At 40.9% G+C, this 17,229-nt stretch overlaps 1 protein-coding gene across 18 annotated transcripts in view; it reads right to left on the bottom strand.

Annotated features, from left to right (window-relative positions):
* Positions 1-353: 353 nt before the first annotated feature.
* The window catches only part of USP54 (ubiquitin specific peptidase 54), a 125,037-nt gene continuing 108,161 nt past the window's right edge, over positions 354-17,229 (bottom strand). For 9 of the 18 annotated variants that reach the window (XM_081822889.1, XM_081822891.1, XM_081822890.1 and 6 more), the window contains 5 exons: positions 14,565-15,961; positions 7,271-7,389; positions 6,826-6,966; positions 3,435-3,621; positions 354-1,683 (listed from right to left, as the gene is read on the bottom strand). In XM_081822889.1, the coding sequence (XP_081679015.1) occupies positions 1,124-1,683; positions 3,435-3,621; positions 6,826-6,966; positions 7,271-7,389; positions 14,565-15,961 (2,404 nt within the window). In that variant the 3' untranslated portion in view covers positions 354-1,123. Of the gene's footprint in view, positions 1,684-2,838; positions 2,927-3,434; positions 3,622-6,825; positions 6,967-7,270; positions 7,390-14,564; positions 15,962-17,229 lie in introns of those variants that run through there. The other 9 variants (XM_081822894.1, XM_081822897.1, XM_081822902.1 and 6 more) reach the window with 7 other exon arrangements.

Below are 17,229 nucleotides of genomic sequence, written 5' to 3'. Positions count from 1 at the left end.
CATGTAATATAGTGAATGCCTCTGAGCAGGAAAGGAGTAAGAAATATACTAGGCAGCAGTAATAACAAGGAAAAGTCATTCCACTTTAGGGGCCCATTGATTCCTACCTTCAGTATATATCCTTCAACTATTCTTAAACTATTTAGCTCCTCACCTTCACTCAAAAGCCATACACACACACACACACACACACACACACACACACGTATGTTTGTGCCATGGCTCTCTCTTTGGGAGCCCCAGGCCACTGGGAATTGGTATTTTTTTGCTTATCCAGGCCTTCCCCCCCACCCCCAATATAAAAGAGCAAGAGCATACAAAAGGCATTAAATAGACAATTAAATGACAAGGAATTAAATACAACTATCTTAAAGATTTATTAATGAAAAATACTTTACAAAAACAGTATGTTTGGCCCTAAAATAGTTTAGCTAACTCTGAGGGTTTACAACAGTGACTGAGCAAGTGGCAGTAATGGCTCTGCTGCTGAGGACAGGAAGGTGTGTTAGTGTGCCTGACTCCATCTGTTCAGAAGGACAAATGTTATGTTGGCAGCTCTGCATTCTAGGCCTAAGGTTTGGGGGTACAGGGAAGGGTGACAGCCCATAATACCTGGGCAGGTAGGCTGCCCTGAATGATATGGTCAGGACCATGACCACACAGCTACATGCCCCTCCAAGGATGGGGTACTGGGGAAGACAGAAGGTCAGGTAAGAAGGATAGGTTGGTAAAACAAAGAATAGAAGTTGGCAGTATTGTAGGGAACAGAGGATGAAGGCTCAGGTGCAGTTGGGGGCATAAAGGATCCAGTAATAAAATGGTGACCCTAAGATCCTAAGGAATGACTAGTGTCCAGGGTAATATGGATTCATCTTTAAAGTGGCTCAAATAAAGCCCTAAACAGCAGTTGCTTCCTTTTGCCAGTTGAATGGAAATTGGAATTTCAAATATTCCTCTCAAGGAGCCAGGTCTTGTTAGGGGTTCCAGGTACCCCTAGAAGAAACTGCCAACTCTATGTTGAGATGAAACTAGCACAACCCTGGCACGGATGCAGGGTGCTAACTCCTCCACAGTACAGTTTAACGGAGAAAGCTGTGGCTCCAGGAAAGGAAAGGGGTGACCCTTACCACCTATTGTGCTGCAGGGCTCTTGCCCTTATCTGCTCTCTTCCAGGAGCATCTGCCAGAACAAACAAAAACTCCTCTCCCCCTGCCCTCCTATGCCCAGATTGCGGGACATAACTGGTTTGCCTCCAGTCATCATCTGGGGGCATATCTACTCTTCGAGGACCAGGGCCTCGAGACCCAGGAACAGGACCCAAATTCCAAGCTGACCTCAGGGGTACATGAAGACTGCTTGATGGTGGAGACACAGGGTAAACAATGGGAGGGTGGGAGGAAGAATGGAAAAGATCCCCCCAGGACTGAGCATGAGGAACCTGAAGGCCCTGGCGCCTTTCTGGTAGTGTGGCAGTGTGTGTCGGCTGAGGCTTGCATCCTGGAATACTCAGGAATCTGGCTCCAATATGCTGGTTGGTCTCTGACCATGGCCCCCAAGAGGCATCTGTTCTGGAACGATGGGGTAGACTCTGGTAGTTCAGAGTTCTTCCTGGGTACTTGATCCCCTGGCAAGTTTCACCCCTGTCACACATAGCCAGAAACTGCTGGACACTCCTCGACGTTCCTTGGAAGAGAAAAAGAAACCCAAAGATTAAGCATCTTCAGTAAGCCATTCTCCTTCCCAAAGGACCATTCCTGACTGTTCCTCTCAACTCCCCATACCCATAAGAGCATATACATAAGGGAAAGAAGAAGCCTAGCTTTGCTTTTAATTTCATTTTTAAAAATTCTTAATATACATCAAAATCAAGTCTCTTACCTCCAACCTGGGCAAATGTTGCCATACTTCTAACTCACTCTACTATAATTCTTCCTCCACACCCTCCCCACAAATGGTTCCCCAATATTACAAATATATATTCTCACTGTAACAACTCTAGTCCTAGAGCCACCACTCCAAAACATCACTCTGCTTTTCTTAATATGGTACTTTCACTCCAGTTAATCTGTTTCTGCTTACATTCTTGCTCAGTCCCTGAGATCTCTGTTTTTGTTCACACTACTCCTACCACATACACAGTGTGGAATGCCTTTCCTATACATTAATTCCCCTTTACTTAAAAGAAACAAAATACATAATTTTAAGAAGTCACTTCTATTTTTTTAAGTAGGCTCCACGCCCAGCATGGAGCCCACTACAGGGCTTGAACTGAGCTGAAATCAAGAGTTGGATGCCCAACTGCCTGAGCCACCCAGACACCCCGCAAAATAAAAAAATCACTTCTTAAAAATACTTTCCATTCTTTATTTTATAACCCATCAACATCTGCAGTATGATCTTGTATGTATGTATATTCTGATTATTGCAGCTCTGAGCTCTTTAAGAACAGAGAGCTGCCTTCTTTCTCCCCTATGTTCACTATAGCATTTAGTGCAGAATAGGCTGCCCCTAACAACTGGAACAGATGCCCCTAACAGCTGCCAAAGGGGATGGCTACCTGGCTGCTCCACTGAGTAATAGGAAGTTCATCTACCCAGAAGGCCTGCTTATCTAAACCTCCCTAAAATGTGGACACATATCAATACTACTACTCTTACATTCTGTTCTAGAACCACAACCACACCCTGCCCTAGGGCATTTATATCTGTAAGCCAAGGTTTCTCAATCTCAACACTACTGATACTTTGAGCTGATACTTTTTTGGGGGGGGGAGGGTCATGGAGGTAAACTGCCCTGTGCATTGTAGGATGTTTAGCAGCATCCCTGACTTCCACTCACTAGATGCCAGTAGTACCTTCCCTTTTCCATTGAGAATCCCTGCTTTAAGTAGACTCGGCCTCTTCATGAGGAAGAAAAGTAGCAAATCCTATGGAGGGTGAGAGAAAGCCAGAAGGATGCTATCCACCTTCCCCAAGATTGTCTGGGTCTGTATACACGGCACAGGTATTCCATACACAGGGTCTCTCCAGGTCTCCCATCACTCCTTGTCCTCCTAGACTATCCCTCAGCTAAGACTCGGGATAGTAGGAGAGAAACTAGCTAATAGAGATGATACTTTCTGTTTTGGGAGGATCCTAAAGACTGGGCATTAACTTCCCTTGGTCACTTAAAAGCTTATCTTATCATGATAGACCCTGTTCATTCTATTGGGTAGTTAGACTAAGGATCAAAACCAGCCAACCATATTAACCAAGTAATGATTCAATCACAATTCATCTTGACTGATATTTGATCTTAAAGTGGTAATTCATATCCCTTCACTACCTAACTTGGGACTCCACCTCCCCCTTAGGTGTACTGATTTGATCTTTCTAGGTTGTCTCTGGGAAGGTACCACATTATGGCACATGATAATTAGGTCTAGGGAGAGTTACCTGGGGGTCTATGGGGCTCCCCTGCCATGCTGGGCATCAAGACATCTGGGGACAGGAACTGTGGTTGGGGTGGGTACAGTTGGGGACCAAGGAGAAACACAGGAGGATCATGGATGACAGGGAGGGAAGAGGAGCTGGAACAACGGTGCCCGGTTTCCAAAGGCTTTTTCCTCGCATTTGATGCATCCTTATAGTGAGACAAGACAAAAAAACATAAAGATGAGGATTAACAGCCGGATACGGTTGGGTAAACACAGTGAGGCAAGCAGGGAGAGATGGAGAGGACTGGAGTACCAATATGCCTAGTTCTGTAGAGGGACCCAATTTACTAAGTCACTCTTTCCATCAGCCCCTCTAGGAACATCCCTAGGCCACTACGAACTGGAGACATGGAACTGCAGATCCTCTTCCTTTAACCTGTCTCTCTCATAGCCCTCATCTTCCCAACCCTACCATCTAGGTCTTTGGCAAACTCTTTAATGCTAACAGTAGAATCAGGTTGAGATAGAAATGTAAAAATAGAGAAATAAGAAGGAGAAAAAAAATCGGAAAGCCCAAGAGACTGAAAAAGAAAACTCCATACACTCTCTAAATACTGGGAACTAAAAATGTATCTCCCTAAATGTACAATCAAGAACTCTACTACTCCACCTTCTCCCCTGTCATTGCTACACTCCAGTCTCCTCTTTTGCCAGTCAAGTTTGTAACCACTGATGCTTGTGTCCTGTTCTGTACTCCACTTGTCATTCACTTTTGTGGCAAAGTCTCAGAAATATCCCCTTTAACACCTAAAACACTAACATGTCCAAGACCAAACCAACATCCTTCCAAATTCCACCTCCTGGTACCACATTTTCCTAAGTCACCTAGATTCAAATGTTGACATTGCCCTTACTTTTGCACTTCTCATCCACGATTCCATTAGTTGCCTTTGTCAAGAAATATCATTTCTACCTATAGGTTTCATATTTAAACTCAAGTGGACCACTGCAACAGCCTCCAATCTGATCTTCCTATCTCCAGGCCTGCTACTTCCTTATTGTGGCCTGCAAGTTGCTATGTGATAGCAATGCTGATCTTTCTCACTTTATCTCTACCATTCCTATGCCTTTTTCCCTATAACTTTCTTAATGTTCCTCAAACACACCAAGCTCATTCCAACTCAGGGCCTTTTCACTTACTACTCTATCCAAAATAGCCCTGAGAATAACTACTATTACCTTTTTACTCCTTTTCCCCTTGCTTTGTTCTATTCTTCTCAATCACACATTGTTTGGGGTTTACTTGTTTGTCTTTCTCTCCTGGTAGAATACAGTTCTTTTTACTCCAGTATTCCCAGCACCCTCAACAGGACCTGGAACATTACAGGCACCTAATAAATAATAAATAAAATAATCTATATACCAGTATATTTTATTTCCTAACTAGGCTGTAAGCTATTCAAGGGCAGAATTTGTGTTATTTCATCAGTGTATGCTCATAGCACCTACCACAGCATGGTACATAATAGGCATTTACCATACAGCCTAAGGACCAGGTGCCAATCCTCTCAGTATGGGACACAGCCAACTATTCCTTTCTTCTGCACAGAAGAAAGTGATGCCACATTTTCCTGGTTTCCCTTTTATCTCTCTGGTCCTCACTCCTTTTAAGGGTTCTTCAGATGAACCACTTAAATATGATATTCATCAGGGATATGTCTTGGCCTCTCTCCTCTTTTCACAATATTCTTTTCCTCTTTTCAATGGCTATGACTCTTGAATCTTGATTTCAAGCTTTTAAGTGTCACATCCAAAGGCCTACCAGATATCACAAGCATAATATATCCAAAATTATACATATCTTTTCCCTCAAATACATCATTATCAACCCAAGAATTATGGGCCTTGATTCTTCTCTCCCCATAGCCAATCAGGCACCAAGTCCCAATGACTTTTACTTCCTCTTTGGCTCTCCAACATGTCCTTTTCTCTCTATCCTCCCAAACTCCGTACTGTGGTTCATGATATGACTCTTGTTTATATTCTTCCCAGTCTCATTTGTCAACACTGTCCTTCCCTCGCCAGAATCTAATCCTGCCATACCAAATGAGCTGCTTTTGATTCAGTGAATATCTGCTTCATGTTCCTTTACCTGCTGTATTTGTTTTACTTCCTTCAGGAAGCCTTCCCTGATCTCTCAAATCTGATTTAGATGTCCCTTCTATTATGCTTCCATAGCATTAAATCCTATCATAGTAATTCTTTCTTTATCTGTCTCCCCAGGTAGACTGCAAAGGCCATGACAGCAGGGACTACATCTAGCTCACTCACCATTGTATCCCCAGCACCTAGCACAATACCTAGAACATATGCCCAATAAGCATTTGTTTAAAAGAATGAATCAGTGAATAAATGAATGATATAGAAGTCAGGAGAAAGGAAGCCAACTCCTTAGAAAAATAACAATTTGCCATTAAATTCACTAACAATACATAAGAACAAATGCTAGGCAAAAACGACCACCTTTCCCAAAAAGAATGGCAAGCTGTTTAGAGTTGTTTAGGAAATTTTGAACAATAAATTGAAAAAAATGACTGTCGCTTGGGAGGGAAACTGGATCTGAAGTACTAGTAGGACAGAGACTTAGTTTTCACTGTATATCCTTTATACCTTTTAATTTTGATATCATGTATTTAAAACTGGTTTTTAAATTTTTATTGAACTGACCTGGTGAACAAGCTTTAATGCACTGGAGCTTTGCATCCTGACCTCCATTGTAATCAAAACTCAACTTGCCTTAGGCAAGTGTGTGAAATTCTCAAAAGGGTAATTTATAAACCCAGCCACTGAAAATATTTGAGTTATTGATTTCTGCTGACTTTGGTGTCCCTGTCCCTTTCACCTACAGATCACTGCATTGATTCCATATGAAAAGCCTCAAGGAGGAAGATTTTAAATCATTTTCCTTTTCTTGCTAATGCACATGCTTCCTTTTAGCATGAAAGCATACTGGACCCCATTCAATCTTATACTGGAGTGGGGAGGAAAAGGTAAAAACAATACCCCATCCCATGTCTTCCCTTCTTCCCTTGATTAGTGCAATGGGTTTTGACCCAATCAGCAGCTATTGCTTTTGAGACTCAAGGCTACTAGGCTACTAGGACTCTTCTCACCCTAGGGAACCCTATAATATACCTTCCAGAACTGCTACAGGGAAGGGGAATTCCTCTGGGCTCCAACAAAATGTGTGTCAATAAAGTAATGACTATGTGTCATCATTTTTGCTGAGTGCACATGGCTTTCCCCTAAATTACAACTTTTAGTTTCCCCTGCCCCTCCACCTACACTGTACTTTTACCTTAGCAAAAGAAAGAGGGTGCTCTGAATAGATACAGCCTGATTCTACTTACAAAACTGTGGGAAGAGACTGGAGTCTCGTCCCTCTCTGAGACAACGGTGCCACTGAGTCTGTGTAAGATGCAGTGAAAGTTCTCTGCACCGCACTGATCATCTTCCCCATATTCCCTCCTGGGGCCTCGGCAAGGTGCAGCCTTCAAACACACAGACACACACAGGCAGACATGAAACACCAGACCTATGGTTTTCCCACAGACCCTGTCCCCAGGGGTATGGGAGAAAATAGGGTAAGACCTCACTACTAGAGACCTGAATTAGATGCATTTGAAAGGTAGTGGCCATGTGGCAATCTCTGCTCAATCACAGACCTTGTTCTCTTCCAAGAGCCCCATGTTACCATGCTCCTGCCTTACCACCAATCCTACCACTCATATCTTTCCACACTTCCTTTCCCAACGCACCACCCCATGCCAGCACTGTAGGACCTGAGGCTGCTACCTGAGAAGCAGGCACTGTGCTGGCTTCATGGAGACTGTGCTCCATTTCTGCTGTTGGGGTCTTTGAGAGACCAAGGCCAGGGGCTGAGTGCAACCTCCTCCCCACACCATCTGCAGAGCCTGAGGAGGAAAACATAAATACAAGTTGAAGCCATCTCTTCTCCTGGAGCCTAACTTCAGCCTGTCAGCAAAAAACAAAACAAAAACAAACAAACAAAAACTCAGGAGTTCTTTTCATGAAATAACAAATATGTATCCCTGAACTGAATGGAGATGTGCTCCTATAATGTAGAAACAGGAGTTTCAGAATATGGATAGTTTCCTATAGGTCAACAAGGGTCTCAGAACAAAGGCTTTGAAGAACTTGTACAGAAGGGGCTCTGTGGAAAGACCGCTGAATGTCCCCATCTTGCCTCATTTCAATTTTTTAAACACAATCAGCTTTGCTTCTGTCAGACTTTTGCCCAAGACTTACAATATATACAGAGGAAACTGTCCAACATAGTTGTTCTCTAGAGTGTCTGTGATGACAAAGGGAACATTATCTTCAGTCTACTTAGGAATTGAAGTGAATATAGTAATCATCTATCAAGCCTCCTATTTTATGTAACAGGAAAATGAGTTCAGGGTTTGAAAGGTAGTAAGTAGATTAATCAGAATTAAAATTCAAGTCTCTTGATCTCACTTCCTATTACTATGGGCAGGAACTCTTCAACAATATTTTGTATGTGTAACGCTCTTTTATTTCCCCATTAGCTTCTCTCAATCACTAACTGCTTAAATTCTAAACAATCACTAAATGCTTATCTCTTCCTCAAAATTTTGCTAGATTATTAAAAACTGCTCCAGGGGGGTGGGAGGATGGGTTGGCCTGGTGGTGGGTATTGAGGAGGGCACGTTCTGCATGGAGCACTGGGTGTTGTGCACAGACAATGAATCATGGAACACTTCATCTAGAACTAATGATGTAATGTATGGGGATTAACATAAGAATAAAAAAAAAAATTAAAAAAAAAAAAAAAAGAACTGCTCCAAACTGGATATGTGACTCCCAAGGGGCTTGCCCCAATACAACTAATTAAGCCTTCCATTCTGAAAATGCACATGCCCTTGACCTACATTTAATGTATATGTCTATCACCAATTCACGTCTTGATTTGATATTTTGATTGTAATACATGTATCTGGCTAAAGGAGGATATTCCTGATACCAAGCTAAAATATTATTTTTAGTATTTCCTGGTACAGAGGTTCTACTACCACCTCAGATTCATCTAGGACCTTTAAAAATACAAATTCCTCTATCTCTCCACAGCCCTGCTGAATCAGAATCTTTGTAGTGAGCCTGGGAATATTTATTTTTAAAAGACTTCCCTGAGGGGCACCTGGCTGGCTCAGTCAGTGAAGCATGTGACTCTTGATCTCCAGGTTAGGAGTTGGGCATAGAGATTATTTAAAAATAAAATATTTAAAAATAAATAAAACAGGGGCGCCTGAGTGGCTCAGCCGTTAAGCGTCTGCCTTCGGCTCGGGTCATGGTCCCAGGGTCCTGGGATCAGGCCCCACATCGGGCTCTCTGCTTGGCGGGAAGCCTGCTTCTCCCTCTACCACTCCCCCTGCTTGTGTTCCCTCTCTCGCTGTGTCTCTCCGTGTCAAATAAATAAATAAAATCTTTTAAAAAAATAAAAGGCTTCCTTGAAAAGTATAGGAGAATATCCCCAAACATTGTTGAAGGAAGTTTGAAATGTTATAGTCTTCCCAAAAAAGGCTGTTTAGAAATATCCATTAAAATTGAAAATATGATTTACCCTTTTATCCAACAATTCTATTCCAAGGAATAAGAAGCAAAAATACCAGTTTATTGAGGCATTATTTGTAGTGCCAAAAAACTAGAAATAAAGTAATGCCCGTTTGGCAGAATGACTAAATACACTAAGGTATCTACACTATCAAATATGCCCAGCCACTCACTAAAAAGAATGAACTGAGTTAAACTAGCTGACTTGGAGGGATTTTCATGAAGGATTGTTAAGTTAAAAGGAAAAAAAAAGTCTGTAATACTATCATGAGGCAAAAAACCCCACTGTATAGGTAGGTCTACATAGGATTATATGAACAGAAAAATACAGAAATATGCACATTAGATTATTACCTAGAAGGTGGAGGATAAAAGGTAGGAATTTATGTAAGAGGAGGAAAGATAAATAAGAAAATGTCTACGAAAACAGCATGTATGTTGTCATCCCATTTATGTAAAATTATTTCTGTGTTTTTTAAAAAGCCACTCCTTGGGTGACTATGATGGGCAGCCAGATTTAAGAATTACAGCTGTAATGGTTAGAATGTGGTGTTCTTCTAATAAAGTCTGATTACTAGACAAGGAGGTGGCTGCTGGAACCTCCTGAAGGAAATAGACTGATTCTTGTAAAGATATTTCAGCAGAGGTGAAGGTGGCTACCTGTAAGGAGTACTGTTGAGGGGATATATGGATTTGATAGAAGATAGAGTTAAGATGATGTCTACTCATGCATCAACAGTAACAAGAAGACAGACTACCAGATATCATGCACTTCCTGATATAAGAAATACAAAGTAGGGGCACCTGGGTGGCTCAAGTGGGTTAAGCGTCTGACTCTTGATTTCAGCTCAGGTCATGCTCTCAGGATCCTGAGATCAAGCCCCCATATGTTCAGTTCCCCGGTCAGCAGGGAGTCTGCTTGAGATTCTGTCTCCCTCTCCCTCTACCCCTGCCCCCTGCTCACATGTGCACACACACTCTCTCAAATAAATAAATCTTAAAAAAAAAAAAAAAAGAAATACAAAGTACTACCTCTATAATATTCTTATTAAAAACAAAAACTGAAGGTTGCGTGGCTGGCTCAGTTGGAGGTGTGCAGAACTCTTGATCTTGGGGTAGTGAGTTCAAGCCCCACTTTGGGTGTAGAGATTACTTAAATAAATAAAACTTAAAAAAAAATTGAACCTGACTTTAATCAAGCCTCTAGCCCTAACTACCAGATTACAAAAAAACAAGAAGAACATGTTTTAAAAAAGAAAAAATTACTAGAATATAATCTGTAAAATCTAGAATGTGGATTTGACAAATGACCAAATTTCTTCCATAAATAAGTGCTAAGGGGAAAAAAAAAAAGGAATTTTATAGGCTAAAAAAAGCCTTGAAACAAATAAACAAAATGCAATGTGTAGATCTTGTTTGAATCCTAATTTGAAATAAACCAACTGTGAAAAGACATTTATGGGATAATTGAAAAAATGAGAATTACTGGCTAGTTATTGTATTGTATTAAAAATTGTTAATTTTTTAGGTATAATATTATAGTTTTGCCTTTTAAAAAAGAGTCTGTATTTCTTAGAGATACATTCCAAATTGTTTATGGATGAAATAATATAATGTCTGGGATTTGCTTTAAAATAATCCAGTAGAGGGGTACTTGGCTGACTCGTAAGTGGAGTGTGCAACTCTTGATCTCAGGGTTGTGAGTTTGAGACCTAATTAGAGATTATTTAAGGAAATAAAAAAATAAATAAAATAAAACATATATAAATAAATAAACAGTAAAATAATCCAGTAGGGAAGGGAAAGGTTGGGGGGGCTGTCTATAGCTAAATCAGAATTGGCCATATGTTGATAACTGGTCAAGATAATCACTGTGGAAGCTAGTGATAAGTATTGGAGGGCTATTGTAACATTTACTCATTACTCTTGAATAGAATTGAAACTTTCTATAACAAAAAGTTATTTTTAAGATGATGTCTGCCTAACTTCAAAATTCTATGAAATTTAGAAATATAGGTCAACGGCAATGTTTATATAACTCTTTAGAAACTATAACGTCAAAATTAGGGGCACCTGGGTGGCTCAGTCATTAAGCGTCTGCCTTCAGCTCAGGTCATGATCCCAGGGTCCTGGGATCGAGCCCCAAGTCAGACTCCCTGCTTGGTGGGAAGTCTGCTTCTCTCTCTCCCACTCCCCCTGCTTGTGTTCCCGCTCTCGCTGTCTCTCTCTCTGTCAAATAAATAAATAAAATCTTAAAAAAAAAAACAACTATAATGTCAGAATTAATCTGGTCACAAAACAACATATACTGTACAATTCCATTATATCATGTATCCAAAACAGGCAAATCTATAGACAAAATAGATTACAGGTTGCCTGGGGCTGGGGGGAGACAGGGGTAGGGGGAAATGTGGAGTGACTACTAATGGGTAGCGGGTTTTTTTTTTTTTTTTAAAGATTTTATTTATTTATTTGACAGAGAGAGACAGCGAAAGAGGGAACACAAGCAGAGGGAGTGGGAGAGGGAGAAGCAGGCTTCCCATGGAGCAGGGAGCCCAATGCGGGGCTCGATCCCAGGACCCTGGAATCATGACCTGAGCCGAAGGCAGACACTTAACGACTGAGCCACTCAGGCGCCCCGGGTAGCGGGTTTCTTTAAAGATTTTATTTATTTATTTTAGAGAGAGAGAGCATGTGCAGGGTGGGAGGGAGAATATAGAGGAAGAGGGAGAGAGAGAGAATCTCAAGCAGACGCCACACTGAGCACAGAGCCCAACGTGGGGCTTGAGCTCATGACCCTGAGATCATGACCTGAGCCAAAATCAAGAGTGGGACACTTAACCAACTGAGACACCCAGGCACCCCATGGGGTGATGAAAATACTTTAAAACTGATTGTGGTGATGGATGGAAAATTCTGTGAATATACTTAAAAAACAGAATTATACATATTAAGTAGATGAATTGTATGGTATGTAAATTATATATCAATAAAGCTTTTTTTAAAGTGTTAAGTCAGAGAAAAACAAATACTACATGACCTCACTTATATGTGGAATCTAAAAAGAGACAAATTCACTGAAACATAGAATGGTAGTTGACAGCAGCTGGAGGGTGGGGGAAATGGGGAGGTGATGGTCAAAGGATATAATCTTCCAATTATAAGCTGAATAAATCCTGGGGATCTAATGTACAGGATTGTGACTGTAGTTAACAATATTGCATTATTTACCTGAAAGTTGCTAAGAGAGTAGATCTTAAATGTTCTTACAAAAAAACTACAATTTATCCATGGTGATGGTTGTATTAACTAACCTTATTGTGGTAATAATTTCAAATATACATGTGTCAAACCTTCACATTATACACTTTAACCTTATACAATGTTATTTGTCAATTCTATCAATAAAGCTGGGGGGAGAAAGTACCTTGGTACTTAAAAAATGCTTTACAATAAGATAAAATAAAGAGTGACTCCCCTAAAGATATATCCTATCATATACAGATCCTAATTGGCATTTCCCTTCATTATCTATTTCCTGATTTATTCCACCTGATCACTTCTTTATGTCAAAATAAAGGCTAGTTTGGTTTGACAAGGATTTTGAGGACTGACTCATCAGATGGATTTTTTTTAACTAATTTTTGTTCACTTAATATTAAGCAAAAAAGTAATGTTTGGTAGGTACTCTTTCCAAATTGTTTTCAGAAGTATAATCTTCCTGAAGGCTAATTTACCAGTACATAATCAAGAAATTTTTAAAAGTAAATAACCTTCAACTGTTATTATCCTTCTAAAAATTTATTCTGAGAAGCTTATCAGAATTGTGGCCAAACACTTACATATAAAGATATTCATCATCTATTTATCTAAAAATTGGAAGTACAGAAAGTATAGTAAAATGGTTGAATATATTACAGTACCTTCATATGCAACATATTACCAGTCCTTAAAGGTAGTTTTTTTCAAAGGGAAAATGCTCATGAATATAATATAAAAACATCATGAGAATAAACTGCATACATATATTGTAACAATTTGTTTTTAAAAACAAAACAAAATATATAGTGTATATGCATAAAAAAACAAAGCCAGAAGTAAACTCATGAAACTATGAGTGGGATTATCAATGATTTTTGTTACTTTATATATTTTCAAAAGTATCTACAATGAAAAATTTCCTATTTTGGGTAATGTAAGAGTTTTTTTGTTTGTTTGGGTTTTTTTGGTAATATGATGCTTGACATTCAGTTAGTTTAATTTTAATTGTAATATATTCTTTTATATGTGTTTATTATTATTCTTAAAATACTTGACATTTGTATATTCTTTCTCCCTCAGACAGGAAGCTAATTGAAGTAGATGCGAGCTTTTCCTTGTTCTTTAGAATCTTCCCATACTGCCCGGTCCCATGTACCTAGGGAGCACTTAATATAACGTTATTGCAAAGTCTACACTGTGATCCATACCCTAAAAACATACCTTAATATCAAATTTTATATTTATGTAATATCCCCTCACCAACAGCTTCTAGGAACAGCTTCTAGGTACTCAATAAATACTTCCATGGCTGTATTCAAACATCAGTTGGCAGCATGCAAGGAACCTGTACTGTTATGGAAACTGCCATACCGAGCTAAAGATAAAATTCTCTGAGTTCAATTTCACAGAATTATATATATCATTTTAAGAGTTGGAAGGCATCTTTAAAACAAATCATTGAACCCATTCTCTAATTTTACAGGTAAAAATTTGGCCATGGGATAGTAAGTGACTTGTCCAAATTTATGCTGACAGTTAATGATGGAACCAGGATAACAGTTCAGGCTTTGGAGTTCTCAAGTACATCAATCTAAGTTATAAATATTCTTCATGTCTTCAGTTTCCAGAACTAAGTCTGTGAAGTACATTTAAGGTGTAGACTTCATTCTTCACACAATATAATCTAAGGGGTAGTCAGTGAACAGGAACCCTACAGGTATACAATCTTGAAAATTCTACACCTGGTAGTTCCTGAAGGGATCAAGGAAGATCTTGATATTTCTGGTTCAGTATGATCTGGAAATGCCACATTGGGAGATATGGCTCAATGTGGGGCATCCTTGTTGCAAGTTGGATCTGGAAGCTGGATCTTGGATTAGTTCAGCTCTTAAGCCATAGAAGGATGACTTTTCTTCTCAGCCTCCCCTACTTCATGCTGAGTCCCTCTCAAAGACCTATGAACCACTCCTTAGCACTGCATACTGCAGAAGCCCTGGGCATATACTCATTGATCTCTTCCTTTAGAAGAGAGAACTAGACCATGATGATTCTACTCTAGCCAGAAAAAGGTCTAGCTCTTGTCCTAAAGTCTTTATGAATAAAGTCAGAAGATCTGCTACCACCTCCTAAGCTGGGGATGTTATCTGGACAGAATGCCACCCCTCTTCTGATCTTGTCCTCTCACTTTTAGCTTTTTTATGTCCCCCACTCCCCCTGCCCATGGTTGCATTCTTACCTGTTTGGTTAAATGAGTGCCAGGCCACATCTTGCTGCCCCCATCCAGAACAGCCAGCTTGAGAAGCCTGAAGACTGGCTTGGTAGAGAGACTCCAATTCTGAGGTTTCCTGCTCTGTGTCTTGGTTCCAATGTGGATGCAAAAGGATGTGGTTTTTTTCTGGATAGGCTACACAGGTATGGGAATCGTGGGGGGAGGACTTCATTCCTGGCCCAGGGACCCCATGTTTAAGTTGAGAATCACAGAGCCTTGTGACATTCACCCAGGAGTCCAAAGGTAAGGAAGTCCCCAAGTCAACACTGTTGCCCAGTTCCTTAGGCCTAGCATCTCTCACTTGAGATGGCTTTCCTTGGTTCATGCTTGGTTCTGCCAACCTGGGCTGTCTTCCCCTAGAAGTTTCACTATTAGGCAGCCCAGAGTACATGGCAAGAGAAGGATAATCAGCAGGCTCTTCCCAGGAAGGTAGTCTGTCCCTACCACCCAAGGAGGATTGTTGTTTTGCCCAAGGCCAATGGCCTTTCCCTTGACCCTGTAGGAAGGGAGGCTTAGAGTCAGAAGGGGAAGAGTTCTTCCTTAGACTATTTGTCAAACTTCTATCCTGGGAACCTGTGCCATCCTTTGAGGAGGCACCTTGCATCCTCTGGAACTGCTCTGCTAGCGAGCGGACAAGCCCCTTTGTGCTGGGAAACTCTGGCCTACAGGGATCCTCACTGCCTCCATCCACTTTTGAAATCAACAAAGTTTTGAGGCTTTTGGCTTGGAAGCATTGGTTAGTTTTCTGCACAGTATCAGGAGAGTGAAGCATAGGTGAGGAAGCAGCAGGCATTACGGGGTGGCAGGCCCTGTACAGGGGAAGGCTGGGCTGAGCTGATGAACTTGAAGGACTACAGCCTAGGCTGTGTGCATCTCCTCTCTCAGAGGTATCTGTTCCAGTTGAGTGTGACCAAGGCATCACCTGGGATGAGACAGCAGGATCCCTCTTCTCTTGGAATAGCTGTTCTTGATCAATGCCTCTTCCTTCTTGTGGGGGGAACCTGGTACAGCTGCTGTTGTCACCCCTGTAGCCTTGCAGCTTACCCTCTGGTACATCCAATGGTTCCCAACCATAATGAGCATTCTTCTCAGTCCTCCCTGGTGTTTTAAGTAAGGCCTGCCTGTGGAGTGCAGAAGGGTCAATGTTGTCCTCCTCAACTGAAGTCAGAAGGTTTGAGGCAGACCTAGTAGGGGAATTGTGCTGGGGGGCAGACAGGGCAGATGACTCTGGGAATAGTGATGAGTGTGACTCATGGCAGGAAGCAGGTGAGTGGATGAAAGAACTGGCCCCAAACTCTGTATTCGTGCAGGGTTCCAGTTGAGCCTCCTGGCTTAACAATACTTGGAGCGGGATAGGCTGTTCACTGAAATAAATGGAGAGAACCAGTCATAAGCTGCCTTAAATGACAAGATCACTTACAAAAAGACCTGTTCATTTGGTTCCCATTTCTAGCCATCCACAAAAGGAATGGTAAAAATAAATAGAGAGACAAGCACAAGTAGAGTCAAGAGTTCAGAGGTTCACAAGAGAAGGCAGGCACATGGTCAGCTCACACCCAAGCAATAGGTAATATTGATCCTCTTTATTAAATGCCCTCTCTAAAGCGGCACACAGTAATATTAAGTGAAGTCCTGGTCAATATTCTTCACTGCCTCTGAAGTCCCATTCCAATCATATTCTTCTTGCAAATTAAAAAACAAAAATTGCTAATCCCACATGCAGATGACATGGAAGGTGAGCAAAGCCTAGAAAATCACTCATACCTGGGGTCCTGAGAGGCAGACCAGCCAAAAGAACCAAAAGGCACATTTACAGAGTACAGGGTAATTTGGGTTCATGAGATTACACAGAATTCAACCACTTCAAGTGTGCTTTCATAATCTGGATTTGGTTGCATTATTCACTGAGATATTTTCCCAAAGTAATGCACTGTGACTCTCTAGAGATTTGGGAGTAAGACTAGAAATTAACTGCATTTACTAGGCTTCTTACTAATTGTTTTGTATTTCTGACCTAAAAAACTCAGTGTTAGAAGCACTTAAATAAAAGCCTCAATTACTCACATATATCAAGTGGTGTAAGTTTTCTAGAAAGAGTTTAGCTGCCTAAACTGCTTATATTCAAAACATATCTCTCATCAGCTTCTCAGATCAGCATTCAACTACTAGATATGCTGTAGGAGAAATGAAGAAAAAGGAAGATCCTAGCTATTAGCATTAAATTTGAATGATAATATACTATCAACTTTTGTGAGTATAGCCACCCAGTTACCCTTACAACATTATGAAGAATATATCATTATACTTATGGAGCAGACCTAATGGAGTGAAACAGGCCTGGATTTGAAGTCCACACCTCTACCACTTACTAGCTGAACAATATTGGGTACCTTATGTATTTTATACTCCCTGCGCTTTATAAAATATCGCTAAGTGACAGTCCTTATCTCCTAAAGTTACTGCAAGAATTAAAGTGTTTAGCTTAGTGCCTGGACAATAAATGGGGTGCCTGGGTGGCTCAGTCAGTTGAGCGTCTGACTCTTGGTTTCAGCTCGGGTCATGATCTTGGAGTGGTGGGATCGAGCCCTGCGCTGGGCTCTGCATTCAGTGTGGAGTGTGCTTGAGATTCTCT

This window comes from Leptonychotes weddellii, chromosome 6 (assembly GCF_054177405.1).
Source record: "Leptonychotes weddellii isolate Sample4059 chromosome 6, ASM5417740v2, whole genome shotgun sequence".
Lineage (NCBI taxonomy): Eukaryota > Metazoa > Chordata > Mammalia > Carnivora > Phocidae > Leptonychotes > Leptonychotes weddellii.
The sequence above is the reverse complement of the archived record's forward strand: the minus strand, read 5'-3'. Positions and strand labels throughout refer to the sequence as shown.